The sequence below is a fragment of the Lagopus leucura genome, unplaced genomic scaffold, assembly GCF_019238085.1.
Source record: "Lagopus leucura isolate 7727_CA_CO unplaced genomic scaffold, USGS_WTPT01 Super-Scaffold_100157, whole genome shotgun sequence".
NCBI classification, from domain to species: domain Eukaryota; kingdom Metazoa; phylum Chordata; class Aves; order Galliformes; family Phasianidae; genus Lagopus; species Lagopus leucura.
In genome coordinates this window covers 38,046,043-38,073,813 of record NW_024962334.1, presented here as the reverse complement: position 1 = coordinate 38,073,813, position 27,771 = coordinate 38,046,043, and the positions used below count along the sequence as shown (strand labels likewise).

Genomic DNA, 27,771 nt, shown 5'->3' with positions numbered 1-27,771 from the left:
TTGAAATACCATAAAATTAAAGACTGAAAATCCATGTAGGTAAGACCAATATTCATCAGTCCTATAAACATACGGAATGATTCACAAAGAATTTCTTGCCTCCCCTTTGTCAATCACAGACAGGGCTTGTGACTTTAAGAAAAAACATTATTAGAATGTGAAGTTTTGTTTTTGTTATTTTAGGTTCCTACTTTCCCAACAGCAGCTATTAACGAGGTGCTCTTACCTATTTTTCATAAGCCGCAGCTCTCTCTTGCGCGTTGCCTCTTCTGCCAGTTGCTGAGGACTATGCAGAGCCCCTGGTGAGGCTGCCATTACCACTCCCTGAGGTAAGTTAGTAGTGGGAGTCCGAAGCTGGTAGGATGGCATGTCTCCAGTGGCAGCTGTATTAAAGAATCACATGTAAAACTTTATGGCAAAAAAACTACGCATAAGCCTCTCTAGAAAGAAGACATTTCTGTTGATGAGTTACCCGTGATCCCTACTACATGAAGTATCTCACAGGCCTGTAGCATCACAACTACATGCATTACCCTACTAGCTTTCATTTCTATACTCTAAAATGAATCATCTAAACTGATCTAGCATGTGGTCCAACCAACCAGAACGAAGCTTGTCAAAGCTTCCATGTGGCTCTTCGCAAACAACACAGGGAAAAGTGTTAGAGAAGTGCTGTCTGAGCATTCACTCTAATTTCCTTTGGTAAAATTCTACAAAAAGATGGTTCTTCTGGTGCAGCCACAGGGGGTAATATGCTATGGCTGTCCTCTAACAGCTGACACAGGAGTCAGCTTTCTCCTCTTCTGTGACAGCAGACCTACCAGCAAACTGGCATCTCTCGGAAAACTAGTGAGAGCTGCTGTTGCCAAAATGAAAAGGAACATACGTGCATAGTGAACAGGAGCACATTCCTTGAGAACCACAAATGGGATGCCCAGGCAACAGCAGGCAAGAAAAAGGAGTGGCTGTTACACAGGAAGAGATGTAGCCATGTAGCAAAGGAGAGTGCAAAAGTTCACCCCCTGAGCCTGCCAATTTTGAGCTCTCCCATGCTAAACATAGATCTGAAATCTGATCTGCAATTCAGAACCGATACCTTTCTGATATACGCACCTCATTTCTATATTTCTAAAACACTGTGCTCCTATACTATGTGTTTCAACTTTCAAGCACTGAGTCCTAAGTGCCTGTCTGGACTGACGTAGGAAAAAAAATTAAAAATATATCCCCCCCCTAAAATTTTAAGCAAGTATTTGCCCATTCAACTCCTAAGTAATTCGTATCATCAAAAAACACAACATCCACTATTGTCATAAAAACAATTCAATATGAAGAACAATTTCAGGGGCTGCTATACTCATTACATACTTAAAGCACCAGCAAAATACATTGCAAAAATGAAATCATAGAATCACAGAAAGGCTTTGGTTGGAAGTGACATTAAACATCAATTAGCTCCAACCCCCTGCTGTAGGCAGACAAAAACAGTTTGTGGGAGGCTGGCAGGCAAAGCAGTAAAGCAACATAATAGAACATCAGGAGAAAAAAATGAACCAAATCCAAATCCTCAACTTAAAAGTGTATATATCTATAAACCATTAATCTTTTAAAGTTTGTGCACTGTGTTGAATCGCAGCCACATCTCAACCCCCTCTACCAGCTTCAGCAGCCTGCTCCCCCCTCACAGCCCTGCAGGGCGCAGGGCACAGAGCTGCCAGCTCAGCTGCGGCAGGGAGCCGATCTGCTGGGGCTGGGCAGGGAAAGAACTCAGTGGAGGACAGCCTTGGAGCACGGCCCAGCAGCCTTGGTCTTCTCACATATCACCAAATGAATTAACCCTTGGTTTCAGTTCTTCCCATCTGCTAGCAGCCCCAGCTATGTCAGTGAGATATAACTTCAGCTTGGTATTACCAAAAACAGAATTTTATAGTGTCTCTAGGCTTACTGGCCACATTACATGCATTTCATAAACACCACCGGAAGAACTACTTTTCTCTATCTTCAAAAAAAAAAAAAAAAGAAAAAACAAGATTATCTTGGCTCACATTAAAAATCCAAGCAAAGCATTTTGTAGATCAGGTCATGGGGAAATACCCATTACCCAGGTCACCTCCACCTGGCAGCACCTTGCTTTGCTGCCTGCACCTGATCACCCCTCAGACGTTTGCCAACAGCACTTGCTGCTGTGAGAAGGACTCTGCAATAAAGTACCTACTGCACACTCAAAAAATCCCTATCTCAGCTGAGATCAGCAAGCATACAGTAAGCAACAACACAGTGCATCAGTAGTTTGACCAGCTTCCAAAGTGCCCAGCCCTGCTTAACAACTGCCTCGCATATGAATCTACAAGTGTGGTAACATAATAATTTTGGTGCTACAGACCACCACAGTAACATCTGTTTCATAAGGAAGTAACTGATATTATTGCTAAGCAATTATTTCTAATTCTGCAAAACTTTTTGTAATAGCTTTAAATAAAGTACTGTTTCTCTTCAGATAGGCATTAGTAAAAATGAAACAGACTTTCAAAAGGAAGGACAAAAAACCCTTAAAAAAAATCCATACTGTTTAAATCTATTAATAAATAGATGTACAACATAGAAGAGTACCTTCCACTTCAGTATGAGACAAAGAACCCACACCTTGGTCCAGGCCAACATGTCTCTAAGAGCAGTGTTCATTTCTAGTGAAACTGCATGGGGCTTTAAAGGGATCACTGCATATCAGATACAGGGTGAGCATGTTAGCTGACCTGGAATTGGTGCACTTCCCCCAGCCCATCAACCCAATAATCCTTTCTTTTTCCCTCTTTCAAATTGCAAGGGGAAAGAGTCTTCAGAAACCTACAGCTTTTAGCTGAGACTTCAAGAAAGTTATTAGCAGGAAAACAAACAGAAAATACATTCACAGCAGAGCACAGTTACCTTTGTAAGTTAAGCTCTGAGAAGTTAAAAAAAATTACAGAAGCCATAAAAAAAATAACAATAAATAACAATAAATCCAACACTTTGTAATAGCAAGCTCTTGGAAAAAATAACTTTCTGAACACTAGAGAGCATCCCTACACTGGAGTTCTTATAGTGGCTTCCCAGGAGAAAAAAACGTGATACATGCTATGCATTAATGTATCTATGCTCCCTTCCTCTGAGTCATAATGATAGGACTAAATTATCAGAGGGCTTTAAACTTGGCCACTAAACTAGCTAAGCAAGCCATGAATCACTATTCCTCTGAGCACAAGAGCACAAAATATGGACTTGGAGATGATAAGTATCTTCAGGCTGATGAAAAAATAGATGCCAGCACCGAGCAGCATGAAGGTACCGGCTGCAAACTGGTTAATGTTACAGCTCAGCCAGAGGCAATTGACGAAGCAGAAAGGAACTGACTAAATCACAGCATGACTTGGGGCTGACGTCAATGTGTATCTTGTTTGGAGTTTAACTTTTCCAGTTCCCTACTGCAACACGATTCCAGGAAGCCTAATGACGTCAGCCTTTTGAACTCAATTAGCAGAGGAACAGACCATTTCAGCAGCAGAGGAGAAAACACGCAGACGTTGCAGTACTTAAAACTGCTGCTTTTCTATCTGCTCATGTTCACTGTTTTCCTTAATAAGGAAAGTAAAAGGGTTTATTTACACGACCGTAACAGCACACGCCTTTCTTTCACAGCTACGTTTGAGCCTATTCTAGCTATTGAATCTACAGGGTTTATTGCTAAAAAAAAAAAAAAGTGTCATTTCCACAAAACAAATACACAATGACAAACATAGACACTATTTCCATATTACAGGAGTTCAAAGAGTGGTGGATTTTTTCAACAGAATTTTCCATCAAACAAAAAAGATTCGTTACCTGCATCAATCTGTGCAACAACTTTCACACCAATTTCTTCACCTCACATGAAACTGATAAAATTACACCGAGACCTAACACCACCCAGCCAGAGCCAGAACCCACCTATGTCAGTTGTGAGAGATTGAAGAGTTACAGCAACAAGTTGAAAAAAAAATGTCACAAACACCATCTAAGCACTGCTTAAACAGCCACAACATGCAGTAAAAGACTAATAGAACATTTACCTGTTTCATCTCCTGTAACAGCCATGCTCAGCCCCTGCAAGCACAGTTCTCCTGCTCCTCTCCCAGAGCTCAGCATGAACTGTTCCAAACTAGCAAGCATGTGCGGGATTACAAGCAAGAGCACTGACATCACAGTGACCTCACTTGCCTACCACTGTCATTAATATGCTCTGTCACTGGAACAGCTCACTGAAACTGCAGCCCAAACAACTGCTGCTTTTCCAGTAAACGTTTTTTTGTTGTGTGTTTTTTTTTTTTTTTTTTTTTTTTTTGTTCCCCCCCCCCCTCCGTATTTCTGTAAGCCTAGCTTTGTTCTCTTCCCTTCAATTATACATAAAGCACTCACCACAGAGCTGGCTGTAAAACTAGACCAAGATACACAGAACCGACTGACAGAAATTAAAAGTGACTCCAGAACTCATAAATGATTCAAAAGGATTAAATCACAATTGGACAGCAAACAGGGAAATTTTAAAGGGACACGTGCAATTGTTTTGGTTCGAGCAGCTCCACCAGAAGGCAGAACTCCGACAGACATGTAAGGCAGGAGAGCTTAACAAGCTGTAACAAATCCGTAAATGAAAGGCTACATACAGCTCTTCGGGGGGAGGAAGGGAAAGGGAGGGGAAGACCACAGCCCACTCATTTCAGTTCAATTAAAAGCTTCAGAAGAGACTGAAAAGAACTCCAGGGATTTCAGATGCTCTATCAGGCAGAACAGTAACCCTGAAGAAGGGCAACCCCTTCACCTGTCCCCTCCTTCTTCAAAAAGTGCAAGGGAACTGGCTGGCTTATGAAAATAAATAAATCAATGAACAAGCATCTCAGCTTCAAACCCACAGTTCAGGTACTTTCCTGCACACAGAGCACAGCCCTTGTCTGTGATAAACCAATTTAGACTGGCAATTCATCAGCCGTGGAACTACGCCAAGGACAGCAAAAATGAAAGCATCGGTGCAATGAAGGATTCTCCTTGTCATCCTGGGACTGCTTCAGTGTCACGTGAACAGAACATCAGAACTGAAGTACACCAGAAGTACCAGCCACAGATCTCTCAAATATTTCATGTTAAGAAAACACACCTTGATCCACAGAATACCATTTGATGCAACTTTCCAAAACTCATTTTCACTAATAATTACACACTTCACTTCCTTCAGCTGGCAGAAAAACCTTGGATCCGTTTTAGGAAACCATCATGACATCAGAACTGCCCTGTTTTTCCAATGAACATAAATGGGCAGCTAACAAAGTACCACAGTTGGTTCACCCAGGGACCTCTGCCCTTTTATATTCATCCTTCAATTTCATCACAAGTCTTCAGAAAAATATCAAGCACAGGTTGAAGGTGAAAATTTACTAAGCAGAATGTTGTTTTTCTATCATAAGCTACGCTATCACCATATCAGGCATACAGGGAACCACCAAGCGTGCATTGACAACAGATGTTCATCAATTATATACCTACAGACTTTCTGACATACCAAGCAATGTGACCCGCAGTAAGGACCTGCCAGCCCATTGTTTCACTCCACTGCAAGTAACTCAGGTTTGTTGATGATATGTGCTTAGCAGAACAACATCTCTCTTAGCTTAAACATTTTCAGGCATTTTCATACTTTTTTTTTTTTTTGGCTCCAAATGATTTTTCAGTACCAGACTGTATAATAATTTGAAACCTCTTTCAGAGCTCATAACCACTTAGTATTCGTTGGGAATATTTTCCTTTATATTTTATCTAGAATTTTTCTTCTATGTCAACAACTGTAAGCCTCACTAAAGCATCAGAGTTTGGGCAAAATGAACTCTAGCAAACACTAGAAATATTCAACTTCTCTAAACATGAACAGACAACAAATTAATTTAGTTGTAACTATCCAGAAGCTTCCAGAAACAGGCAGCAGCTATTCAGTAACCGTCTCTGAATCCATTTTGAAAGCTTCCATTGCAAGTGAGACACTCAAAAATGTTCCACTGCCAGAATGGGAAATGTGGATGGAGAAAAAACAAATTTGGGTCTTTAGGCTTTGCTGAGAACATATTCCTGGTAACACTTGAGGCAGATATAACAATAATGTACGCATTGTGAAGGCTAACATTTCATTTCAGAGTTCTTCATATTACTCCTAAACTTAGCTTGAAATGCTTTTTAAAAGTATTAGAAAGACATTGTATTTCAGCAAATAATTAACCAGAAAAAACAGGAAAAAAAAAAAAAAAATCAGGTTTGGTACAACTATTTAGTACATTCTCAACAAGTTCAAGTATTTACAAGCTCTTAGCTTTATTTACATCCTGAGCTTCCTTCACAGCAAAGAAAGAAAAACATCCACTTAAAGACAAAACTTACTCTTAACACCTACACTACGGTGAAAAAATTCTTAACCCGGACTTCTCCGTTTATCTCAGACTAAAACAAGGTAGGTTCAGATTAGATCCAAAGGAGAAAATGTTTACTCAGAGAACAGGGAGGCACTGGAACAGGTCACCAGTGGAGTGGCGGAACATCCCTGGAGCTGTACAAGGCCTGAGCTTTGGGCAACCCACTCCAGTAGGAAGTATCCCTGCCCACTGCAAGGAAGTTGGACTAGAAGATTCTGTATCCATCAGTATGTAGTCAATAACCTTTATCCACTGTGAATACCTACTTAGCATACGGCTCCATAGCAGCCAATATTTTCACGTCTCTATACAGAAGAGAAGACCTTGTACCTGATTCCGGAAAATTTCCTGAAACTAACTTAAAACCCCAACTTCACTTTCCTTGGTATTGGTCAGAATCCAAGATATGCTTGGTTCAGATCTCCTTCAGCCCTTCTGAAGGAGTGGGAACAGTGAACAGAAAGAAAACTCTGGATAAACTATAGGAAGGCTTGAGAATTCACTAATTCACATGTGTATATTTTACAGAGCCTAAAAAGTAGAAAAACTCAGGGAGAAAATTAGCTTCAAGACAGGATCTCCTTTTTAATAACAGAAAGTTAAAAGTTGCAAGGAAATTCTGCCCTAAAAATAGCCTTACAGACTTCCAAGTAACTTCAGAACCTGCGTTGTATGAAGACTGAAACTGCTGAAAAAAAAAAAAAAAAACCAACAAAATAGTTTCATGTATTAAACGAGATACAGTTTGAACTGAGATGATGAGGAAGTCCACAAAAGTGTCTTTACTTCAATTAAACATGTCGCTTGAAGTCTGGACAAGGAAATAAAAAGCAGAGGGTAATTTTATCCTGTTATTTCCTTCTCATAGTAGCTTTTTTGATCCACAGAAATGGCTGCTTTCCCAAAGAGAGAAACTCAGTCTTCTTCTAAGACTCTCTTCTATCCTGGTACATATATACAACAACATCTCATAGTGCAATACTGTGAACGCAAAACTAAAAGTCTAGTAAGAATAAATGTTTCATATAAAAAAATGCAATAAACTATACCTTGAACAACAAGTTGGCTTCCAGGAACAAAAAACTGTTGTGTACCATCAGATGAGTGTGCTGCGTATTGCACAATGGTAGCACCTGGCTGAGGAGCTCCTGAATTTGTCATTGTTAACGTGTGCAGTCCCTGGGTACCATCAGAAGATGGATTAGAAATCTGGATTGTACCACCTGGAGTTATAGTAACTGAACATAAAAAGAAAAAGGCAGGTTAGGCAATAGAAAGATGTACAACACGCTGAAATGCATTTTCCTTTTGAAAATAATCATAGTTTTGCTAAGACTGTGGGTTTCCTGTTTGCTTAAGGAGCAACTGTATTTAAATATTTTTTTTCTTTAATTGTATAACCTTAATGCTGCTGTCCTCAAACATAATGCCTGTTACGTAGTACATGAATGTGTCTAACTGGAAAAAAAAAAAAAAAAAAAAAAACTAAAAAAAAAGCAACAGAAGCCTGTTTCCACTGTACGTTCAACAATATTGATGGTCCTACAGTAATTTTAATACAAAGTGAAAACAAACAAACCAACACACTAGTAACTCCTAGCCACAAAGAACAAAAGTTTTAAATACTAGAATTAAAAGGTTATTTAAAAAAAAAAAAAAACTCTTTATCAAATCACAACATAAAACCAAGGTTGCCTAGAGAGAAGAACAAGAATTCATTTCACCCTCACTCCACCTCCTTTCCTTAGTTTAAGTGGAAGTTTAGACCACCAACATTTTCCAAGTCCTATAAAACTGCTCAGATTATTACATAAAAAGAGAAACAGAACAAAGCTCTGCTTCCATTTGGTCAACAATAAGAAAAAAACACTTTCCCCACTGTAAAATCAATGGGTATACAGACGTTACAATTACCAAATAAACAAGAAAGTTTGTCTAAACAAAAAGAGAACAGATAGAACGCTTACTCTTATCCTGGGCTCACTATAAAACTCCAAAGAGATCTCCAGAACAGATCCTTCCCCACTGGCAGTCAGCTCTTAAATGGGCCTAGGAGAGGTGCAGCCAGGCTCCAGCCCTTCCAGCAGCACAGGAGAATTGCCTTCACCTGTGCTCCCATGGCTGACTCATTGTTCACCTCAGGTGTTCAATCAGGCCATGACTCAGCAGTTCCCACACACCCCATAAAAAATAATGCTGTGTAATCAGCTGGTTAAATTAATAGATATATAAAAATCAGTTCAACTGTTGATTCAATTCATGACCCAATACTTTCAAAACAAGAGTGAATGTAACTTTGGTAACCATTTCCCCTACAGGACTGATTCCTATCATATTAAGATCATGACACTCCTCCTCAGCCTAGTAATTCTCCTAAGCCCAACCACAACACAGGTATTTCTTGTACTGGACCTTTGCTCAAAACTGTGGCTTCACAGAAGGCTATACAATATTCCCAGACATTCCCTCGTCTTGTACATGATGCAGGTGGATGTAAGTGGCAGCTTCTCCTCTAGCTAGAACTGAAGATGAAAATAACACAATTCTTTGAATATGATTAACACCTCTAATTCAGAAAGAGGTTAGATCTTCCCATCTCTACCTAGACAGGGAAAAGAAACTAAAAGCTGCTCTTTCCCAGTACATTTCCTAATGCCTCAATTGCTAAAAACCCATCCAAAGACAGCAAAAAATCCAAATAGATGGCAAAAAAACTTGCCATCTATTTTCATTTTCCCTGCATTGCTCCTGGAAGAACATCTGAAATTGCACAAAGAGGCAGAAAAGAAGGGGAAGGACAGCTGATTCTCTCTCTTACACACACACACACACGCGCACATATCACTACACACCAACTATGCAAATAATTCTTAGGCCACCACCACAGGTGAAGGAAAACAATTTTTTTCCAGTATTCAATAACCAGTATGATAGAACTACAGCCAGTAGAGTCATTTTGTAGCCAAAACAGGCTACGTGGCTTGCACCTTACGAAAAGATACAAATTCTCCTTACAGAAAGATCAACATCCCTGTTGATGGATGTAACGGGGAAAGATATTCAAGATAACACAGCATTTCGGCTGGTGTAAAGTAAGGAAAGAACAGCCATCACCACTGATAACAGAAAAATATATTTGATTTTAAGATACATTTACTTATCCAGTTTTTCCAAAAATAATCATTCCATGCCTCCAGACACCAACATACAGTCAAGACCACCTTTTCAGCTATTCTGCCTCTTCTATGCAGGAATATGGAGAACAGTAGAGAAAAACAAGGAACCAGTAAATTCAGTAACATATGGTTTTTTTTAAAAGCAGGCCACAGTACAGATCTCTACAGTGACACCATGAGACCAGTTCTTCATTGCCTTGCACACCATAAAAAACTTTATAAACTGCTGGCTGCATACACAGGAGAGCTCATGCAATCAGCTGTGGCCAAGGAGAGAGTACTCAAACACAATAATGATAAGCAGAAGTAGAAAAACAACTGACAGGAAACAAAGCTAAAATAGATACACGTAGCAAGCTCCTGCTTCATATCCAGGCTGAAATCAACACAGGCAATGTTGCATTCCCACACAGCGTCCCTGGGTTTGGCTGACAGCAGTTGCTCAGAATCATGGGCAGCCAACAGCACAGCATATCAGAAATGTTGTGGATCTTTGCTTTTCAACTGTAAGAACCAGAAGTAAACAGCCACACTTTCCAAATTAGGACTGCATCTACTACAAGATGACCAACCTTGCTACCACTTGAATCTAACCTCAGATCTAAACTTTTCTGACAAGGAGTATCTCTGAGCACCTGAGCAATGAGCAGCACCTAAGAGTTTAATATCATTTTTTACATCAAATGTCAAAGTAATGAATTGGATATGGAAGCCATTTATGGGAAGACAAGGCTCTCAAAATGAATTTGGTCAAAATGATTTTTTTAAGCCAGAATCAGCAGGACCTACGAAGACTGACATCCTGAAGCAATGCCTCTTCACATTTGAGAACACATTAAACAAAAATGAGTAAATAAATACAGTTCTCTTAAAAATATTGCAAATATTTTACATCGCAAATAAAGCACACTGAATGAAAAAACAGAATTCTTCTATATTTGGTCCACGCTAAAGCCAGGCTTGCATTAATATAAATGAGATTTAATTAATTTTTTATGAATTCTGCTAATTCAAGCCCATTGTTGGTGATGCTCTCTGCTTCTTGATTTTTCAAGAGTAAAAGTTTGCTTGAACAAGGAAGAAAAAAAAAATGAGAATTTCTTATTCTTTTACACACTTCTCCATGATTTATATTTTTGATTTAAAGGCACATTCAAACTAAAACATCCTTTAATTTAATAAGTGAGAATGATTTCCTGCAAGATATTGCTAGTTAAACCGCAAGTCTGGCTTCCCAGAGCAATATTTGATTAAGAAATCCAAAGCCTGAAAGATTTGAAAGCTCACTAGAGCATATTACAAACTCTATAGAGCCTGGAAAGAGTGCATATTTTTCTAAAGCTAAATCAAAGCCAAACAAACAAAGCACCACCATCACACAAGTAAACAAAATAAAATTAATTCGATCAAGGAGAGCTGCAGATTCTGGACTGGATAACTGCCATTTAGCATGGCAGGAAATCCATGGAAAAGAGCACTTCAGATGCTAGCAAAGTCCAAGCAACATTACTTTCTATGCAGAAGAGTAGATATATGCAAAGTCTGCTGTCTCAGATTTTATAATGACTTCAGTTGTACACATTAAAAATAACTGAAGAAAAGTGACTAACTAGCACGTGGCACAGAGGGAGCTGTTCTATCTTTTTTATATTCTGCTGTTAATGTTTTAATAGATGCCCTCTGTCTTCAAAAGACTTTTTCAGAAAACAACAGGCCTTTTCCAATTTTCCTGTCATTATATCAAAGGAAAAATACCTGCATTCAGCATGCCTACACCAAGAAAGGTATTAAAACAAAAGTAAAAAAAACCTGTAGGAGCAAAGCATTATCAAACACAAAATTTAAAAAATAGTTATTAGGAAGGTATCTCTTAGGTGATCAATGATTAAGCACAAGAAGCTATGGGGAGTGAGCTGTGCCATGTTTTCAACATCAACAAAGGAATGAAAAAAAAAAGTTCCATAGAACCGAACTATGAAACCAATTTGGAACTTGATTTTGGATGAAATATCAAATACTGGAGACCACAGTTTAGGTTAATGGTGCAGTTAAAACAGAGTTAAAACGTGACAGCCAGAGAAAAAGAAAAAAATTCATACTCCAATCCCACACTTTAAAAAACTACCTCACTAATTGTTATTTCATGAATAACACCAATACACAGCAAATCACAGTGCTAAGAAACCACAGGGATTTATAACACTGCACATTCACATACAATACAGACCAGTGCCAACATCTGGCACAGCACCCAGGCCTCACCTCCACATTTTAACTGCTTAGGAATCCCAGAAGGACTAAGTCAAGTAATCAACGAACACTATAGGAAAAAGACTAAACGTTTTTCGTGCCCACATCAGGAGAAATGAAATATAAAAATCAGGATTAATTAGAAGTAGGGAAGTTCTCATTCTTCTCAGCAAGACATCTCTATTTCATTATGGAACTTTAAGAAAAAGAACTGTTCCTATTTTGTTCTGCAACAAAACACAGTATCTTTGCAAACATACTGAATTGCCCTGTGCTAGAATGATACAGGCTGCTTGGAATGGACAGTGGAGAAATTCCAGGTCCTTCTTCTTCTGACTTTTCTTCTTCAATCCTTGGGATTGCAGGAGTATCTGAAGAGAGTTCATTCAAAATTTTTCTGAAAGAGAAAAAGAGATACTTTGACATATTTGAAATTCCATACCCATGGGAAACGAAGTCACTGCCTTTGATCAGACAGTTTTGCTGTTACACATAAGCTGAAGTTAAAAACCAGCAAAACCAAAATCAAAAGTCCTTACCGGTATGAAGGCCTTCTTGAAAGTATTTCCCTACGTTTCTGAGTATCAGTTATCCCTTCCGATTCTGCAGAGTCATCTGCAACCGATGCTACCTGTAATAGCAAAGTTCCTAATATTCATAACTTCATTTTAAAAAAAAAAGTAAAAAAAAAAAAAGCTTTTGTGGTTGCATACAGAAAGTTTATCTACCTTTTTTAAAATTATAAATCACAGGATTTGTAATGTCTCTTTTTACAATACATCACCAACTATGATTAGCAACACAAGCACTTAGGTGACACCTTCCATTTAGAAAAAAAAAAGTAATAATCCACATCACATGTGGAATCCACATTTTGAATGACATCAGCAACAGTCTTAAACATAGAGGATTTCTTTAAACTTAATAATATCACAGAATTAGTTGAAATTTAACATTTTAAATACAGAATACTGCATTAGTGCACCTGAAATAATAGTATACACAGAAGCCTCTTCACAATCACACCAAAACTATTTACAAAAGTAGTTTATTTAAATATACATTTATTAAATTACACATATCAACACATCCATACAAACAAATACGCTGTTTAGCAATACTATGCAAGTTGTACAAACTCCTGACAAGTTCACACAGTCTCATTTTCTCAGAATTTTATTATCATTACCCAAAAAGTAACACAGATGCCAGGCCCAAGCAGTCCGAAAACAAAACACAACCCAAGAGAAGAGCCCTACAGTGACCTGCTGGTGGATCAGTCCTCAAGGCTCTGTCATAAACCTTGACAACTAAGGCACCATTCCACAGCCCAGCCAAGAGCTTGGGCAGTATAATTCAAAAAGAGTTTTTAGTCCACAGAGGAAGGAAAAAAGAACTTGTCCCAGGACAAACAGCAGGAAAACAAGACATTAGAGGCTTCTAACCTTCTCATTCCATTCATAAACACCCCTTCATTATGAAGGCAGACTAAGAAGTCAGAAACAGTAGTACTTTGGTAAAAGGGTAAGAAAATCACAAGAGAAAGGAAGCATTTTTATGTAGAGGAAGAGATTTTCTGCAGTAAACTTCAGGAGTTCTAATTTTTTAGAAGAAATTAGACAAATGTAATGTAAGTTTGTTCTAATAGCAAGCAACCATGTTTATAAGGCTTCCAAATGGAAACCTCTGCCATTTTTTCCCAGCCATTAAACAGACTTTTCCAACTTTAACACACTGCTCTGCGTTTGAGCAAAAATAACTTTGAGCTCATGCCCAAACTGCCAAACCTGATACACTGCAGGGGAGAAGAAGCAAGAAGGAAAGTCAAATCTGAATTGCAAACCTTCTTACAATTAAAAGAACAGCAGTAGAACAAGGAACGCAATACAGGTATTTTTTCATCCAAAAAGCAATGGGTTAACAAGAAAAAACTGTAGCAGCTTTAAGCTGCAGGTGTCTGAGAGAGAGGTCATACAGGCTTTAACATGAGCCTTCAGTTTCTATTTGTCTGGTTTTTAATTCAATTGTTACCATTTTCCAAGTCTCCTGCTATCTGGCATAGACAAGACATAAATTAAAGCCAGACAATCTGGAGAAAGTGCCAGGTGGCAGGATAAAGTACTTAAGAAGATCACAGGAGGGCCTACCAACCTTTGTAACGGAGTCCTTCACAAGGCTCTTTTTCCTGCCCCCTCCCTTTTGGTAGGGTCACATTATTCACCGTTAGCATGCTCAAATGAAAGCAAAGCCAAAATCTGGAACTAATCAATATCAATCAGGACACAACTTTCCCATCTCTACTCCTTTGGGAAAGGCAAGGTCAAGTTGACACAATGGAACAAACAGTTGATTCCCATTCCCCTAAGAAGACGCAACAGCAGTTGGCAAGAGATGCTGGAGAAATTCCTCCTTCTGAGCTCTGAAGAAAGTAGTCTATTTTTGTGTGAGTGTCCCAACTATATCGACTTTAAGAAATGCAATGACAGAAACTGGGAAAGACTAAAGGGTACTTATTTGCTGAAGCTTATTATTTCACTCTGGCAAATTACAGTTAGAAACAAATTCAGAGGAAAAAAAAAAATCCTTTTGAAAACTTCAATTTGACTTCAAGCTTGACCAAACACAAGTCCTTTGCTATCTACTGAGCCCTGTCAGTAGTGAACTAGAATTTCAAAACCTTACCGTATCCCATCGTGTGCCCCTACAATTAAGATGGTGAATACCTCAAAAAGGTTTCATTCTTGTTTTCTAGTTGCTAAGATAAAAACATTTACATATGACTTTTATCTACTATACTTAAAAGCTACTCTTAAGTTTCAAACATTAGAAGCTGCTTCTCAAGAAGAGTGACAATGCATAAGACCTTTTCTTCAACATGTTGCAATGACTTCCAGTAGAACAGTCCAGGTGTAATTTAATTGGTCTCTCTTTGCAGACATGATCAATTTTACTCATAAGAAGCAATTCAACTTACATTTCATGGTCAGTTTTTAAGAAAACTGGATCAAAAATATTCCTAACTACAAGAAAAGCATGAACTGGAGGCCTGTCTAAACATTTTCAAACTAGTGCAAAATTATATTCTCTCAAGTCTTTTTCACTATTTAAAAGCTCTGGAAATAATTCATCATTTTGCAGCAGTCTGTTTTCAGCACGTTAAAACATAACTTTTTGCCAAATAAGTGCTTCTTTTGAAGCTGCCCCTATTTTTGCTCTTTACAACTATGCGCCCACAAAAAGCAACACCACACGATCCAACAGAGCCTACAAAAGCAACAAGCAATCATTTAAAACTGTTACTTCCATTATATCCAGATGCTCTCAGAAAGTATAAAAGATACTCGCTCGTTTTCATTAGAACATGATGTTCATAGAATCAAACAGAACAGAAAAACTGCGAAATGCACTAAAGCAGGTCACGCTATTACACAAATGTGCCGTTGCACAAGTTCAGGTTCCGACACACAGTTTCTTAACAGATAAACAGGAAGCACGAAGGAATCGCTACACAATGCCTGCCGTGCTGCTACCACTTGGCCGTTTGCCATCACGCTGCTCCCCACCCCCCGTCCTACACTGTGTGAGTAAACCTCCCAGCACTGGTAGGAATGAACTGACATGGGGCACAAATAGGGAGGGACCGAACATTCATGAAAAAAGAAGAGCAGAGCTGACCTGAACAGCTTGCATTTGTGGTGACTGAATGACTGAGGGCTGCGTGGCTTGAATGACACCCTGGCCATGAACTGTTTGATCAGGAGACAACTGCTGTAGAGATAGATACTGCTGGAGATCCTTTTCCAGCACTTGATGCAGGTACAGAAACCAGCAAAAGTTACAGTCGTGGTGTGTAAGTCACGTGTCTGAAGACTTTATTAAGGGCTCTTAGAAGCAATACTAAAACAAGTTGGTTCTGATGTCGTATCTAAAACAGCTCAAACATGTGTACTTATCACACACAGAAATACACTGGTTTTAGCAGGAAAAAATTGGTATCTTTCCAAATGATGTCAGAAACTTAAACTGCCCTCTACCGAACTGAAAACCTTTTTAATTACTTTCTTCTTTTCCTCCAGAGACTTCACGTTTTCAATAAAAAATAACCCTAACCTATCACAGACTAAATCTGCTGTCCCTAGCGTTAGGAAGAACCTCAAGTAACGCACTCAAAAATAGCAGAACTTATTCAAGTATGTTGCACTGACAACACATAGAACAGAATGCTCTTAGTCTCACATCCAGAACCGTTTTTTGCTTTGTTGAGCTAAAAATTCAGTTTCAATTTTTGATCTTGAGACAGATGTCTCAAAGAGATACGATAATTTTTAGGATTGGAAGAAATTAAAGTATTTAAGCAATACATGGAATTCCAAGTTGTTTTAGTTTAATAAATCCTCTTTACATATTCTACAGTAACAAGAAAAGCAGAGTTAGAGTACTTTGATATAACAATAAAGAACAGACGAATCTTAAACTTAGCCCAGCTGAAGAAAATGGTGGCCTTGTTCTGTTCAGGAATACATCTGAGCCCTCTTCCTGATGACATTTTAGCATTGTTCAGACACACAGCATTGCCCAGCCCACAGTTCTCAATCATCAGTACTGAGCTGAATGTGTTAAGTAGTAAAGAAACAGAGCAGACTAAGAATGAGCTCAAATTTATGCTACTACTGTTAAATCTATTAACAGACATAGAGATATCAAAACGGAAAGCGTTATGATTATTCTCAAGTTCTTTGTGATGAAATATCCTGAAACTCAATGTGAAAAGGAAGAAAGTTACAACTTCCTAAAATTATACAACAATGTTTTTCCAAGTGGACTACATTAGAAAACCCTAATTTCTACATGTACGAGAATAAACCCTAAGTAATATCTAAGATTCTGCTATTTTCCCCATTCTTTCTCAGCCCCATAATGTACTTAGCATGAGTAGCAAAAGTAAAAATTGATGAGCGAGAAGAAAAACATGATTAACGTTGAATATGTAGAAGAAGATATTTATAATAGAATCATTCTATTTAAAGAGTTTCGTATTTTTCCATATTCACCCTGAAGGTGATTTCTTTTCCTTTTTTGAATTCCATGACTTTTAAGTTGCTTCTTGCCTGATACACTTTCCTTTCTTGAGACAAGAGAAAGTTGTTGGCTACTGTCAAGAAGACCAGATATTAGCTCAAATACCTTGACAAAACAATGTTTCTAGGAAACAGAGACAGGATCTTGTCAGCATTCACTGCGTAATCATTCAATTGTTGTAGTAAACTGATCAGGTTTTCAGGAAATAAGACAATTGAAGGCATTTCTAACTCTCAAATGGAAACAATCACTCCTTAGCTGGCATTAGATGTCAACGTGTACATAAAATATACAAGCTTTCCTCCCGCACTATAAGACAAATACCAACATTATCATCAGAAATACATATTTGAGATCCAGAATGTTTTGAATAGCTTGAAGATTTGAAGAGTATGGTCTGCTTTCTGTCTGGCACGGTTGTTGTCATCCTAAACCCTAAGCTTCAAGGAAAGAGCATGGAGCAGTCGGAACTGTCCCAGAGCTTGCTAACCTCTCAAAACATTAAGCAATTCCACTTAACCTTTCAACTTGCAGATCTCAAAGACAGCAGTAATGTGATACGATTCGATAGTGTATCAGAAAGAACATGCAGAGCACAACACACACAAAGCAGTGCAACATGAACAGTATATTAGTTTCTGTGTTCAGTACACAATGGGTCAGGCACATATAATCAGAAAGTAAACCAGCACTCAAAATTAAGAAACACTGTATTCATTTAAAAGCTTCTTATTCAGTCTAAACACCGTGGGGGAAGGGGGGGAGGGGGAGGGGAGGGGAAGGACACAGCTAATACTCTTAGAATACATTTTACAGTATCACAGGAGAAATTGCTTTGTTCCTATTAATTCAGATAGGAGATTAAATGGGGAGTGGAGAGCACAGGAGGAGGGAAGAGAATGGTATCTTTAAACCTGGATCAAACAAAAAGTGATTTGTTTGTTCTTTTATACCTGTTTTAAACATCTCTATTTGATCGCTGCTTGCTGGGTTTTCACAATTACCTGGAGGTTAAACAGCATGCACATTCATGTTATTTTAGTTCCTGTAAACTACACATTAAATTTGTGATCATTCTGTATTAGGTTTGTTTCCAAGAACAATGACTTAGAAAATCTAACTTCGTATTTTTCATCTCTCTTATAAGTGTTAAAAATGTTAAAATAATTTTGATTCACATGTTATTTAGCATTATCTTTAAATGGAACACTTCTGTGTTGGCCAAAATACTTTTGCTTTTGGAGGCTGACCAAAACAGCCTTGGCAAATAAAAAAACAAATCAACACACAACATCGCTTCCTGACATCAGCGATGAGCAATGCTACCTACGACATCATCCTCCAAGGGATGTCTTGCACCAACTGAAAACCAACCACAAGCAATTCAGTAATGCAGGGGGTGAGGGGAGATTAACACATGAAGCACCCAAGCAAACCATGTAAGAGTTACATTTCAGCAATAGCAAAGAGATTTTAGATGTTGTATTAGCCTCTGGGGTCTGAGCTGTGTTACAGTAGTCTAATCACTTCAACAAATACCAATTATACACTCTGTTATAGCAATTCGGGTTCATACTGCGGATGTTTGGAAATAAGCAATCCTTCTTCCAAGAAAGCACAGAAACATAGCAAGCAAAAAAGCACCCCCAAAACCAAACATGAATTATCTTCACACTGAGGCATGCATTCTTTCAGAAAGGTTACTTATCAGTCCTCTGACTTCAAGATGCACAGTCACTGAACAGCTGTACACGAACTCATGAACTGTGTACACACACACTCTTGTCATTCAAGGTCAGATAACTTTTCCTACTACAGAGTTTACACTCACAGCCTATGTTTCATAACTCAAACATAGATAGTATGAAGTACAATGCACACAGCTCCATGTCATTTCTGTTGCAGCTACAGAAACCGAGTGCTACAAGGACTCCAAAAGTGAGGTACTTCAGGAAAAAAAAGAAGACAGAGCAAACCCACTGCGAATTCACCTAGCAGGAAAATAAAGGGCTCATCACACAAGCACTGCCTAGCTTCTGTGAGGAAAAGCTGAAGACAGGAAAGCTTTGGCTAATTGCAAAGCTAATAACGATTAGGAAACTCCTAGGTGTAAAGAAGTCAAATGACTGCTCCCAGCCATTTGGTGAGAGCATACCCTTGAGGAAGAGCACAGTAGTGACAAAGCTACAGTTTTGTAATGCTCTAGTATCTACTTTGAAAAATGCCCTGGACTTGCACTTGGCAGGCTGGTTTTAAAACCATATTTGCAACCGTGTGGTAAGCTTCAACAGTGCTCAGTCTCCTGGGAGGAAGATTTAACCCACTTAGGTGCTGAGACCCACAGGAGAGTGCCCTTGAAATGCTAAACCTGAGCAGTCCCAGCTTGCAACGGCTGTGCACTCTGTGCATCAGAAAAGTCCCTCTAATCCCTCTGAAAGCAGTTCTCACATTGTAAATCCTGACCTGAGTCTGGTTCACAGCCAGCACTGTGAGGTCAACCAACAATATTTTGGATCAAGGTAGCAAGCACAGCTCTAATAATAGACAGAATATGACAAATGCAAGAGGTGACACAAAGAATCTACCAAGGATGCAGAACTAAAGGGAAAAAAAAAAAAAAAAGACAAAACAAAACAAACAAACAAAGAAAACAGAACTGAAAGTACTTTATTACAATTTACAATCTAAATAGATTCCTCCTCCTTTTTATACTTAGTATATTTGTCTGGCTGACCACAGGACAACATACGGTGCAATACAGCTTCTAGAAATACTGCAAATGGAACATTGATTTCACTTGAAATAACAACGCAACTGTTGCAAGTTTGACTATCATCCGTGTGACAAAGATGTTTTCTTTCAAATCAACTTACTTTACTTACGTACAGCTGCTTTTAAACAAGTACCTACGTATATGAGACAGAACCCATGGAGCCTTTATGAAAAGAAGTTGAGAAATTTTCCAGCTCATGCCTCTGTTCTTTACCAAAAGCATGAAGCTTTCTGTATCAAACAGCTTCCAAAGGCAACTGGATTCTCGCACAGCCGCAAGCTCAGTTCAGCTCTTCAGGCCTTCTAACCAAAGTGAGGAACAAGCAAGTGTGAACTCCAAGCTGCACTCCTGAGGCTTCAAACTGAATCACACTCCATATGCTCTGTTTTGCTGCTAACTGACAGGGATTCAGCAGCGCTTCCAGATTTATTAGCTTCAACTGAAAGACAAAAGGCCTGTGCCTGGAATGACTGAATCTCATCAGTCATCACTGTGCAGCACTCCAGTACTGAGATGCCACCTGAGATGAGATAATGATCTGCATGTAAAATCTATTGTTAAAATACAAAATTTGGCCTGAACTATCAAAGAAAGACAAAATGAAGGGGTGAAATCAGCAAATTACAACAAATACAGTTTTTGACTTCATGCTCCATTCAAGGGAAAGAAAGAGAAAAAAAAAGACAGGATTCCCAATGATGCAGATATCAAAACCACAAATACCAATGGTAACAAAAATAAACAAGCATTCAAAAACATTTTACAGCCTACTTGGCAACTAAAGATCCACAAAAAGCCAGTTATGCTCCCAAAAATAAACCTATAACGTAAGTCTAGTACCTAACACACCATACACATGGCACAAAATAATTAAGCCCTTTGTTGGAACTGTATTACTAACTTCTACATTCTGATGTGGAAGAAATTCTCTAAGATGGTTTTGATTGTTTCCTTTTTACATCAGTTCCTATATTTCACAAAGGGTTTTTGGAGGTTCTTCTAAGGGGCCTACACGACATCTCAAAGCTACAAGGCTTAGCACTGCCTAGAACGTTCTCAAGTGCAGAATCTTTCAGTGCTTCTTTTTAATGACTGAAACTTGTCATGCCACCTTTATCTCTTAATTACCAAAGAAAAATCCAGGTACTATCACTATGTAGAACACGTACATTTTAGAAATGCAGACACTGACATCAGATGCACGAAGATGAAACAGAACAAGCATAAATTAAAATTACACTTGCAAGATGAAGTACATTCTATACAAAAATCTAGGAAAGATCCATGGCTATTTTTATTCATTTTCATTATACAACACAGCTTCAAAATACACAGTTCTACTGTTTGATCTTTGGGCCACCTCAACTCTTTAGGACCCTAGATCCAGTTGCAAAATAGACACAATTTTCTGAGAAAAGTGAAAAATATGCCTAATGATCATTTTGAAAAGCACAGGCTCCTAAAGGAGTTGCCTTTAAAAGATCTGATGTAATATTAGCTTTATTAAATATAGCAGGCATTGTTTTTTGGTATACGTTCGCTGTTTTTCCTATCTAATCCAAGACTTACAGAACATCAGAACTTCAAGTTGCATTTTTTGCAGTAGACAATAAAAAACCATAACAGTTCTGGATGTCAGTTTATTGACTCTTCCCAGCTTTCCACATTCCAACTTACCTGAGATGCTGAGGAAATCTCATGTTTGTCTGGCTGACTGCGATTGTGAACAACGTCTCTATCTGGCATAGAATCCACTGCGTTATCATCCTGTTGTGATTCAACCATTTCCATGGTCATCCGTCTAAAATTAAGTACATACGTACATAAATACAGCTGTATGCATACACAAACATCGCTGTATGAAGGGTGTATCAGGCGTGTAGGTACAAAAGAGCAACAACAGACTATTTTATACTTGCAGCAAGAAACTAACAGAAAATACATAATCTCTCTCAAAACTATTGGACTAATGGAAGTTTCTTCTTCCAATTTAACCGTAGTAAAATCTTCATTCATACAGCCATGAGCTCTCAAACATGCCCTTTGGAAAGCTGCAAGGCTCCCACAGCAGCCAGCACCACCTGCAGTAGGAGCCTCGTGCCTCACACCTCCCAGCAAACAAAGCTCAAGCTGACCTGTGGCCATGTGCTGGCACAGCCTTCTAAAGGGCTCCTGGAAAACTGAACCCAGACTGGGATTTCTGCTTGAACCATCCATAAATAACTTGTGGCTCAAGACGACCCTCAACCACTTCTTCTTGTGCTCTTAAAAGGAGTGCAAGTTTCAAAGCTGAATGAATAACTCTCTGACCCTCAATTTAAGTTACAAGTTTAAACTCAATAGGGAAAGCTTCTAAATGTATCTATCACATAGGTGCACAATTACCTCTCCATTGTTTTTTCATGTTTCATGGCACACTGAGTCATAATGGAAGAGATGTGTGTCTCAAAACAAGGTTCTCTTAGGCTCCCTCTCTTTACTACCACTCTCTGTGCTGACAGTGTGTCATTGAACAAGCGATGTCACAAGCATCACCATGGCAGCAGTGCAAGTTATAAACAGAATCAAGACCCAGGGTGTAGACATGCAGACCACACAGCAGGCCCCACGGATGTGTTCCCCACCACGTGTTGTGTCAGCGAAGGAATTAAGATGATGAAAGGAAGAAGTAATAAAATTATGGTTTTAAGAGGCAGAAAATCTAGCTTCATGAGTTCAGATCAGATGGGTTCAGTCACTGGGCAAGCCAACGTAACTCAAACTTCCACTGTTTCAACAAACTGGTAGCTACTGGGGTTTCTTCCATAAACTGAGACAGGGCATAGACCAGGAAATGGCTCTGTTAACTGCCCAACACCGAGGCTCCTGAACTGTCCCGTAAGTTAAAAGTTAATGGCATAATATCAAACTAAACAAGCTCAACTCCTTTTATGACATGAAAGCATTGCTTTTACCTGCACGGTAACCTATGATCACACAGGTCAGAAAGGAATACAGCTAAATGATAGAGAAGCACATTTCTAACTTGCAGCCCTCTCAGAATACTCTGCTGTTGAAATTTAAACAGGCTGCTTTGCCAACAGAGCCTCAATTTCAGCACTTATACTTCTTGGGGTACTTCAGCCTACAGAAATTACATACTCTAGGCTAGTATCAATTCAGGTAAAATTATTAGTACAACATTTCATCTTTCAACATTCCTGTCTTCTTAGTTATCACTGATTAATTCTATGCAACCTAATATCATCTAATTAAAGGCCTACTAAAATTCATCAAATTAAGCAACTTGTGGAAGAATATTTTCACCAAGTTTTCTACCGTAATTTTCAATAAAAAGATGTTTATCTTATTACATCATTCCATTTTCAGATATGCATTCAATACAACAAAGAAAAAGCAGAAGCATTCCTCCTTAGTAGACCGGGAACATTCACACAGACTGAAGCACACAGACTCCATCCAGCTCATCTAAGAATGCCTCCATAAGCTTTAGAACAGCTCACACACCAGGGAAGATTAAAAAACGCATGAGGGCTGGCACCACATTCGTTGCAATCTCTTCCTATAGGCAGGAATACAGTCAGAATTAATTCACTTTATATGGGCCACGAAGTATTTTGTGTTTCAAAACCATCTGCCACATATAACCTACTGCTGGGGGAACAGAAAAACAAGAAAACACACAAAACAAAAAAAAAGTACTTTCATCTCACTGAAAACACTTCATAGAATTTTACCTGTCAAGAGCCTGCCTTCATTTTGCGAAACCCACATTTTACTTTCTTAGTGTTAACTAAAGGTACTGCAATCAGTAGGGGATTATCAAAAATGTTTTATTTTTCTACTTCGACTATCAGCATCTCCCTCCTAAAGCTCTTCCAGCTGCTGCAGTTCAGTAACTGGTGGCTAGGAGCATGGAAACAGCACCACACAGCCAGCAGGAAGTTATTCCTACTATTTCACAAAGTATAGCACAGGGAACAGATTGCATTTTGTAAGATTATATACTTTAAATTATGCTTGTCATTGTTCACCTATGTCAGTGAAATGGCAAACATAATTAAAACATGACATACAAGAAAAATTCAAGAATTGAAATATATTTTCCATCTTCAAATGTGCATATTTATTCTGATTCCTAATGAAGACAACTGCTTACTTTAAATCTTCAGCAAAGTGGAGCAAAATCTGAAAAACTGTATGCGGCTTTAATGTAAGGTTTGTTGTTGTTTTAAAGCCATTAAGTTCAGGATCATAGCAAAATACTACCTCTGCACAAGCTAAAATCCACTTCTTTTTGAAAACCTGGTGATTCTAATATATTTGAAAATAGGGACTTGAGAAAAAATGCTGCAGAAATTCACCATATGTGGTCCACATAATGGTCTAACTTCAGCCTATAACATCAAAATAACAACAAACACTTCATTAATTTTAAAGGATTTAGCTTGGTATAAAACTTCTAAGAGAAAGATAATGGAAGGCATATTGTAGGCTGTTAATACATCATTTATACATGTTATGAAGTTAAGAACCTTCAGCAAATACAATCAGAGAGGATTACCAGAGCCGCAGGCAAAGGTCACCTGCAGGCACTGCAGCCCCCAGGGCAAGAAGCTGCACAGCCACATCACCCCCTGTGGGTCTGCATGCAACCCAACACCATGCAGAGGAACTTCTGAATTTCACAGTCCAATCCAGTATCACTGTCAGTGCGCTCTCACAAGCTCCCAGATTTCTGTAACTTGAGCTGCATAGGTTTTTTATTTCCTGTACCATCTTGTATATCATTTAACCATGAACACATTGAAGTGGGAGAGGAACATCATTATGTTTTACTAAACCAACAGTAATACTGACTGCTGTAAAAAAGCACAAATTTAATTCAGAAACTACAATTTCATGCATCTCTCACACTCAATCCCTTTGCACTGAAAAAGAATAAATCTGTTAGAATTCTCTGGAAGTTTCAGAGTAAAAGAAAAGACACCTTCTGTCAACCACTTTGTGTGGGCATATCAGAATTGTTTGACATCACATGTTTAAATTAATTAGTAAAGTCTATGTTATCTATAATATTCTAACCTTCTTCCTCTTTTAAGGTAAAACTAAGCAAACAATTGGCTTTTAAGGATATGGTCCTTGCCCTTACTTTAATAATGTATTTTTCTTCACTGTATGATTAACTATATTACAGAATCACAGCGAATGGAGATGTTGGAAGGGACCTTAAGAGATCACTGAGTCCAACCCCGTGCTAAGGCAGGTGCCCTACAATAGGTCACACAGGTAGCTGTCCTGATGGGCCTAGAAAATCTCCGTAGGAGACTCCACAGCCTCTATGGGCAGGCTGTTCCACTGCTCTGTCATCCTTACCATAAAGAAGTTCTTCCGCATGCTAGTATTGATCTTCCTAAGTTCAAGTTTTAGGCCATTGCTCCTTGTCTTATTGCTATGCACTACATACAAGCTTTAATTCTATAGTCAGTATTAATACAATGATTTCTTACACACTCTACCTTGGTTGTTTACCACCACAGAAGAATAAATTTAAATAAAAGGCTGGATTCTTTAAAAATTAATAAACAATATTCCAGAACCGTACCCAGCCATACACACACATACTCCTAAAAAAAAAAAACAACAACTGTGTTACTAGGTAGTAACACTGGGTAACACTCTAATGCGGATTAGTACATATTTACTACGGTCACCAATGTAAATGTGACCCATGTGCAGCAGCTAGGGGCAGGTAAACACTGATTAAGATGCAGACTTAACAAACCAAAAGCTCCTCCAGCAGCTAAAAGCAGCACCACCCGCAGGACAATACTGACACTTTAGTTCAAGGAAAAGGTAGAGAAGTCATTTACCTCAAGAGGTGTGAACCTTTTAGCACTTTTTGTCCACAGATAAAAGGACAAGGAGAACATCTTATCAAGACATATTCTTCTGTAATAAAGATCACAAAAAAATCATTTTACTTCACACCAACACTGTCGTTAGTTTGACGTCAGTGAATATTAATGAGTATTTAGTGTCTGAAGGTGAAATTCCAATGTGCGAGCCAATTCTAGTAGAACTTTGCATGTATGACTTCATAATTAAATACCCAGAGACACTTGAAAAATAACTTCTTTATTTCAACAGTACTTCATACATCAGAGATTGCTTACAAAGGAAGTGATACGAGCCTAGAAAATGCATTTTGACTTTGCTTCAAGTATCTCTTTGAGGATTTTTAATCCCAAGGTAGTGACTGGAAAGTGAGGATGTGAATTTACACACACCTGTTTTGTATTTAGTGGTGATCCCACAGCAAATGCAGGAACACTCACAGTGCTCTCATATCACAACAGCACTGTTTTTAAGTATTGAAGCCTGGAACCCAGTTTGCTGCTGTGCTTTGCAGGGACTGCAGCTGGCACTGAGTGCTCATAGCACTAAGTTGAGTGCAGTGAGCAACAGCACAGCAGACTGGATCCCAATTGCAAGTTCCTGTTTAATTTGATGTCATTGCAATACTTAGTTTCTTCTAATTACCAATGGGTTTTTCTTTTTTTCTTCCCTGTCCTTTTCCTCCCAGGCTCTTAACACAACACTCAAATAATGCAGAGCCCCAACCTCCTTACTACAAGAAAGACACCGAGGCTCCGAAGTGCTGCCCAAAGAGGGGCATCGAATCTACCCGGGATCTGGAGCACATGCCTTGTGAAAAGCAGCTGAGGGAACGGGGGCTGTATGGTCTGCAGAAGAGGAGGCTCAGGGGAGACTTGATTGCTATCAAGATTGTCGCTTCTTGACTGAAGCAACAGTCAGATACAGCAATAGGATGAAAGGGAACGGCCACAAGCTGCACCAGAGAATATTCACGTTGGCTATTAGGAAAAAGTTCCTCTCTGAAAGAGTGGTGAAGTACTGAGTGGCACAGGCTGCCCACGGAACTGGTGCAGTCAGCAGCCCTGCAAGCGTTCAGTAAACACGGAGATGTGGCGCTGCAGGACATGGCTGCTGGGCGTGGCGGGGCCGGACTGACAGCTGGACGAGATGATTTTTGTGGTCTTTTACAACCCGAACCGTTCTGCGACTCTCCTATGGCTGCAAGCATAAGCACGTTCCCTGTCACCTCAGCATCCAGGCACGGCACCGCAGAAGCAGCAGATCATTTACGAGCCAGCATCAGTGGAATCGCTCAAGCGCTACAGGACACGCAGCCCCGGCTGCCCGTCCCAGCGCTATCGGCGAGCACGGAGCGGGATCCCCAACCGCCAGTACGGGTCCGGGGTGCGAGAGTCCAGCGGCAGCGCGGAATTTCCCCGGGGCCGCCCGGCGGAACTGCAGCGCGGAGCGGTGAGGCAGGCGCGGCCCTCTCCGCGCGGAGCGCGCTCCCGGCGGCTGGCAGGGACGCGCCGCCACCGCCCCCTCGTGCGCGCCCCCGCCGGCGCGGATCCCCCCTTTCCCCGGTCCGGCCCTCACGCGCCGTCGCCGCCCTGCGCGCCGCGCCGCGCGCTGCCCCGCCGCCGGCCCGCAGGGGGTCGGGCTGCGCGCACACGTGTCCCCGCCCCCTCCCGCACTCACCCGCCGCCCTGTACGTGCTGCCCCCGTCACAGGGGGGTGGGGGGGATCGGGCCGGGCGGAGCCGCGCGTCGCTCTCACGTCAGCGCTGATGCAGCCGCGCCGCCGCGGGGGCGCTGAGGAAATGGCGTCTGCGGCGACTCCCAGCCCCAGGGGCCGCGAATGGAGGCGGAGCTCGAGCACGGGCGGAGGCGCCGAGTGGCCGCGGGGCTCCCAACGACCGCCAACCGCCGCCGCGCGCCCTCCGGCAGCGCCCCTGATTGGCCGCGGTGTGGGACGAGCTTCTCCTGCGGGAGGGGCCCCGCCCCGTGCTCGGGGCGCCGCCGTTCCGCTGGGCGGAGGCTGCGCGACGCGCGATAGCCGGGTGTGGTGCCGGCCGCGCTCCGGCGATAAGGACGGCTGGCCGCGGTGCGCCGGTGGCCGCCATAGCGGCCTGCTCGCGGGACGTGGC

At 40.1% G+C, this 27,771-nt stretch overlaps 1 protein-coding gene across 14 annotated transcripts in view; it reads right to left on the bottom strand.

The window, feature by feature from the left end:
• The window catches only part of CREM (cAMP responsive element modulator), a 48,531-nt gene extending 21,112 nt beyond the window's left edge, over positions 1 to 27,419 (bottom strand). For 6 of the 14 annotated variants that reach the window (XR_006181918.1, XR_006181919.1, XR_006181920.1 and 3 more), the window contains exons 1-7: positions 27,324 to 27,415; positions 25,619 to 25,697; positions 21,423 to 21,546; positions 12,433 to 12,524; positions 12,154 to 12,290; positions 7,517 to 7,705; positions 227 to 383 (exon numbers count right to left, since the gene is read on the bottom strand). Coding sequence is in view for 10 of the 14 variants with exons in the window: in XM_042889013.1 (XP_042744947.1) it covers positions 227 to 383; positions 7,517 to 7,705; positions 12,154 to 12,290; positions 12,433 to 12,524; positions 21,423 to 21,542 (695 nt within the window). In the remaining 4 variants the exon portion in view is untranslated. Of the gene's footprint in view, positions 1 to 226; positions 384 to 4,085; positions 4,261 to 7,516; positions 7,706 to 8,434; positions 10,551 to 11,905; positions 12,291 to 12,432; positions 12,525 to 21,422; positions 21,547 to 25,618; positions 25,698 to 27,323 lie in introns of those variants that run through there. The other 8 variants (XM_042889021.1, XM_042889011.1, XM_042889012.1 and 5 more) reach the window with 8 other exon arrangements.
• Between the last annotated feature and the right edge of the window lie 352 nt (positions 27,420 to 27,771).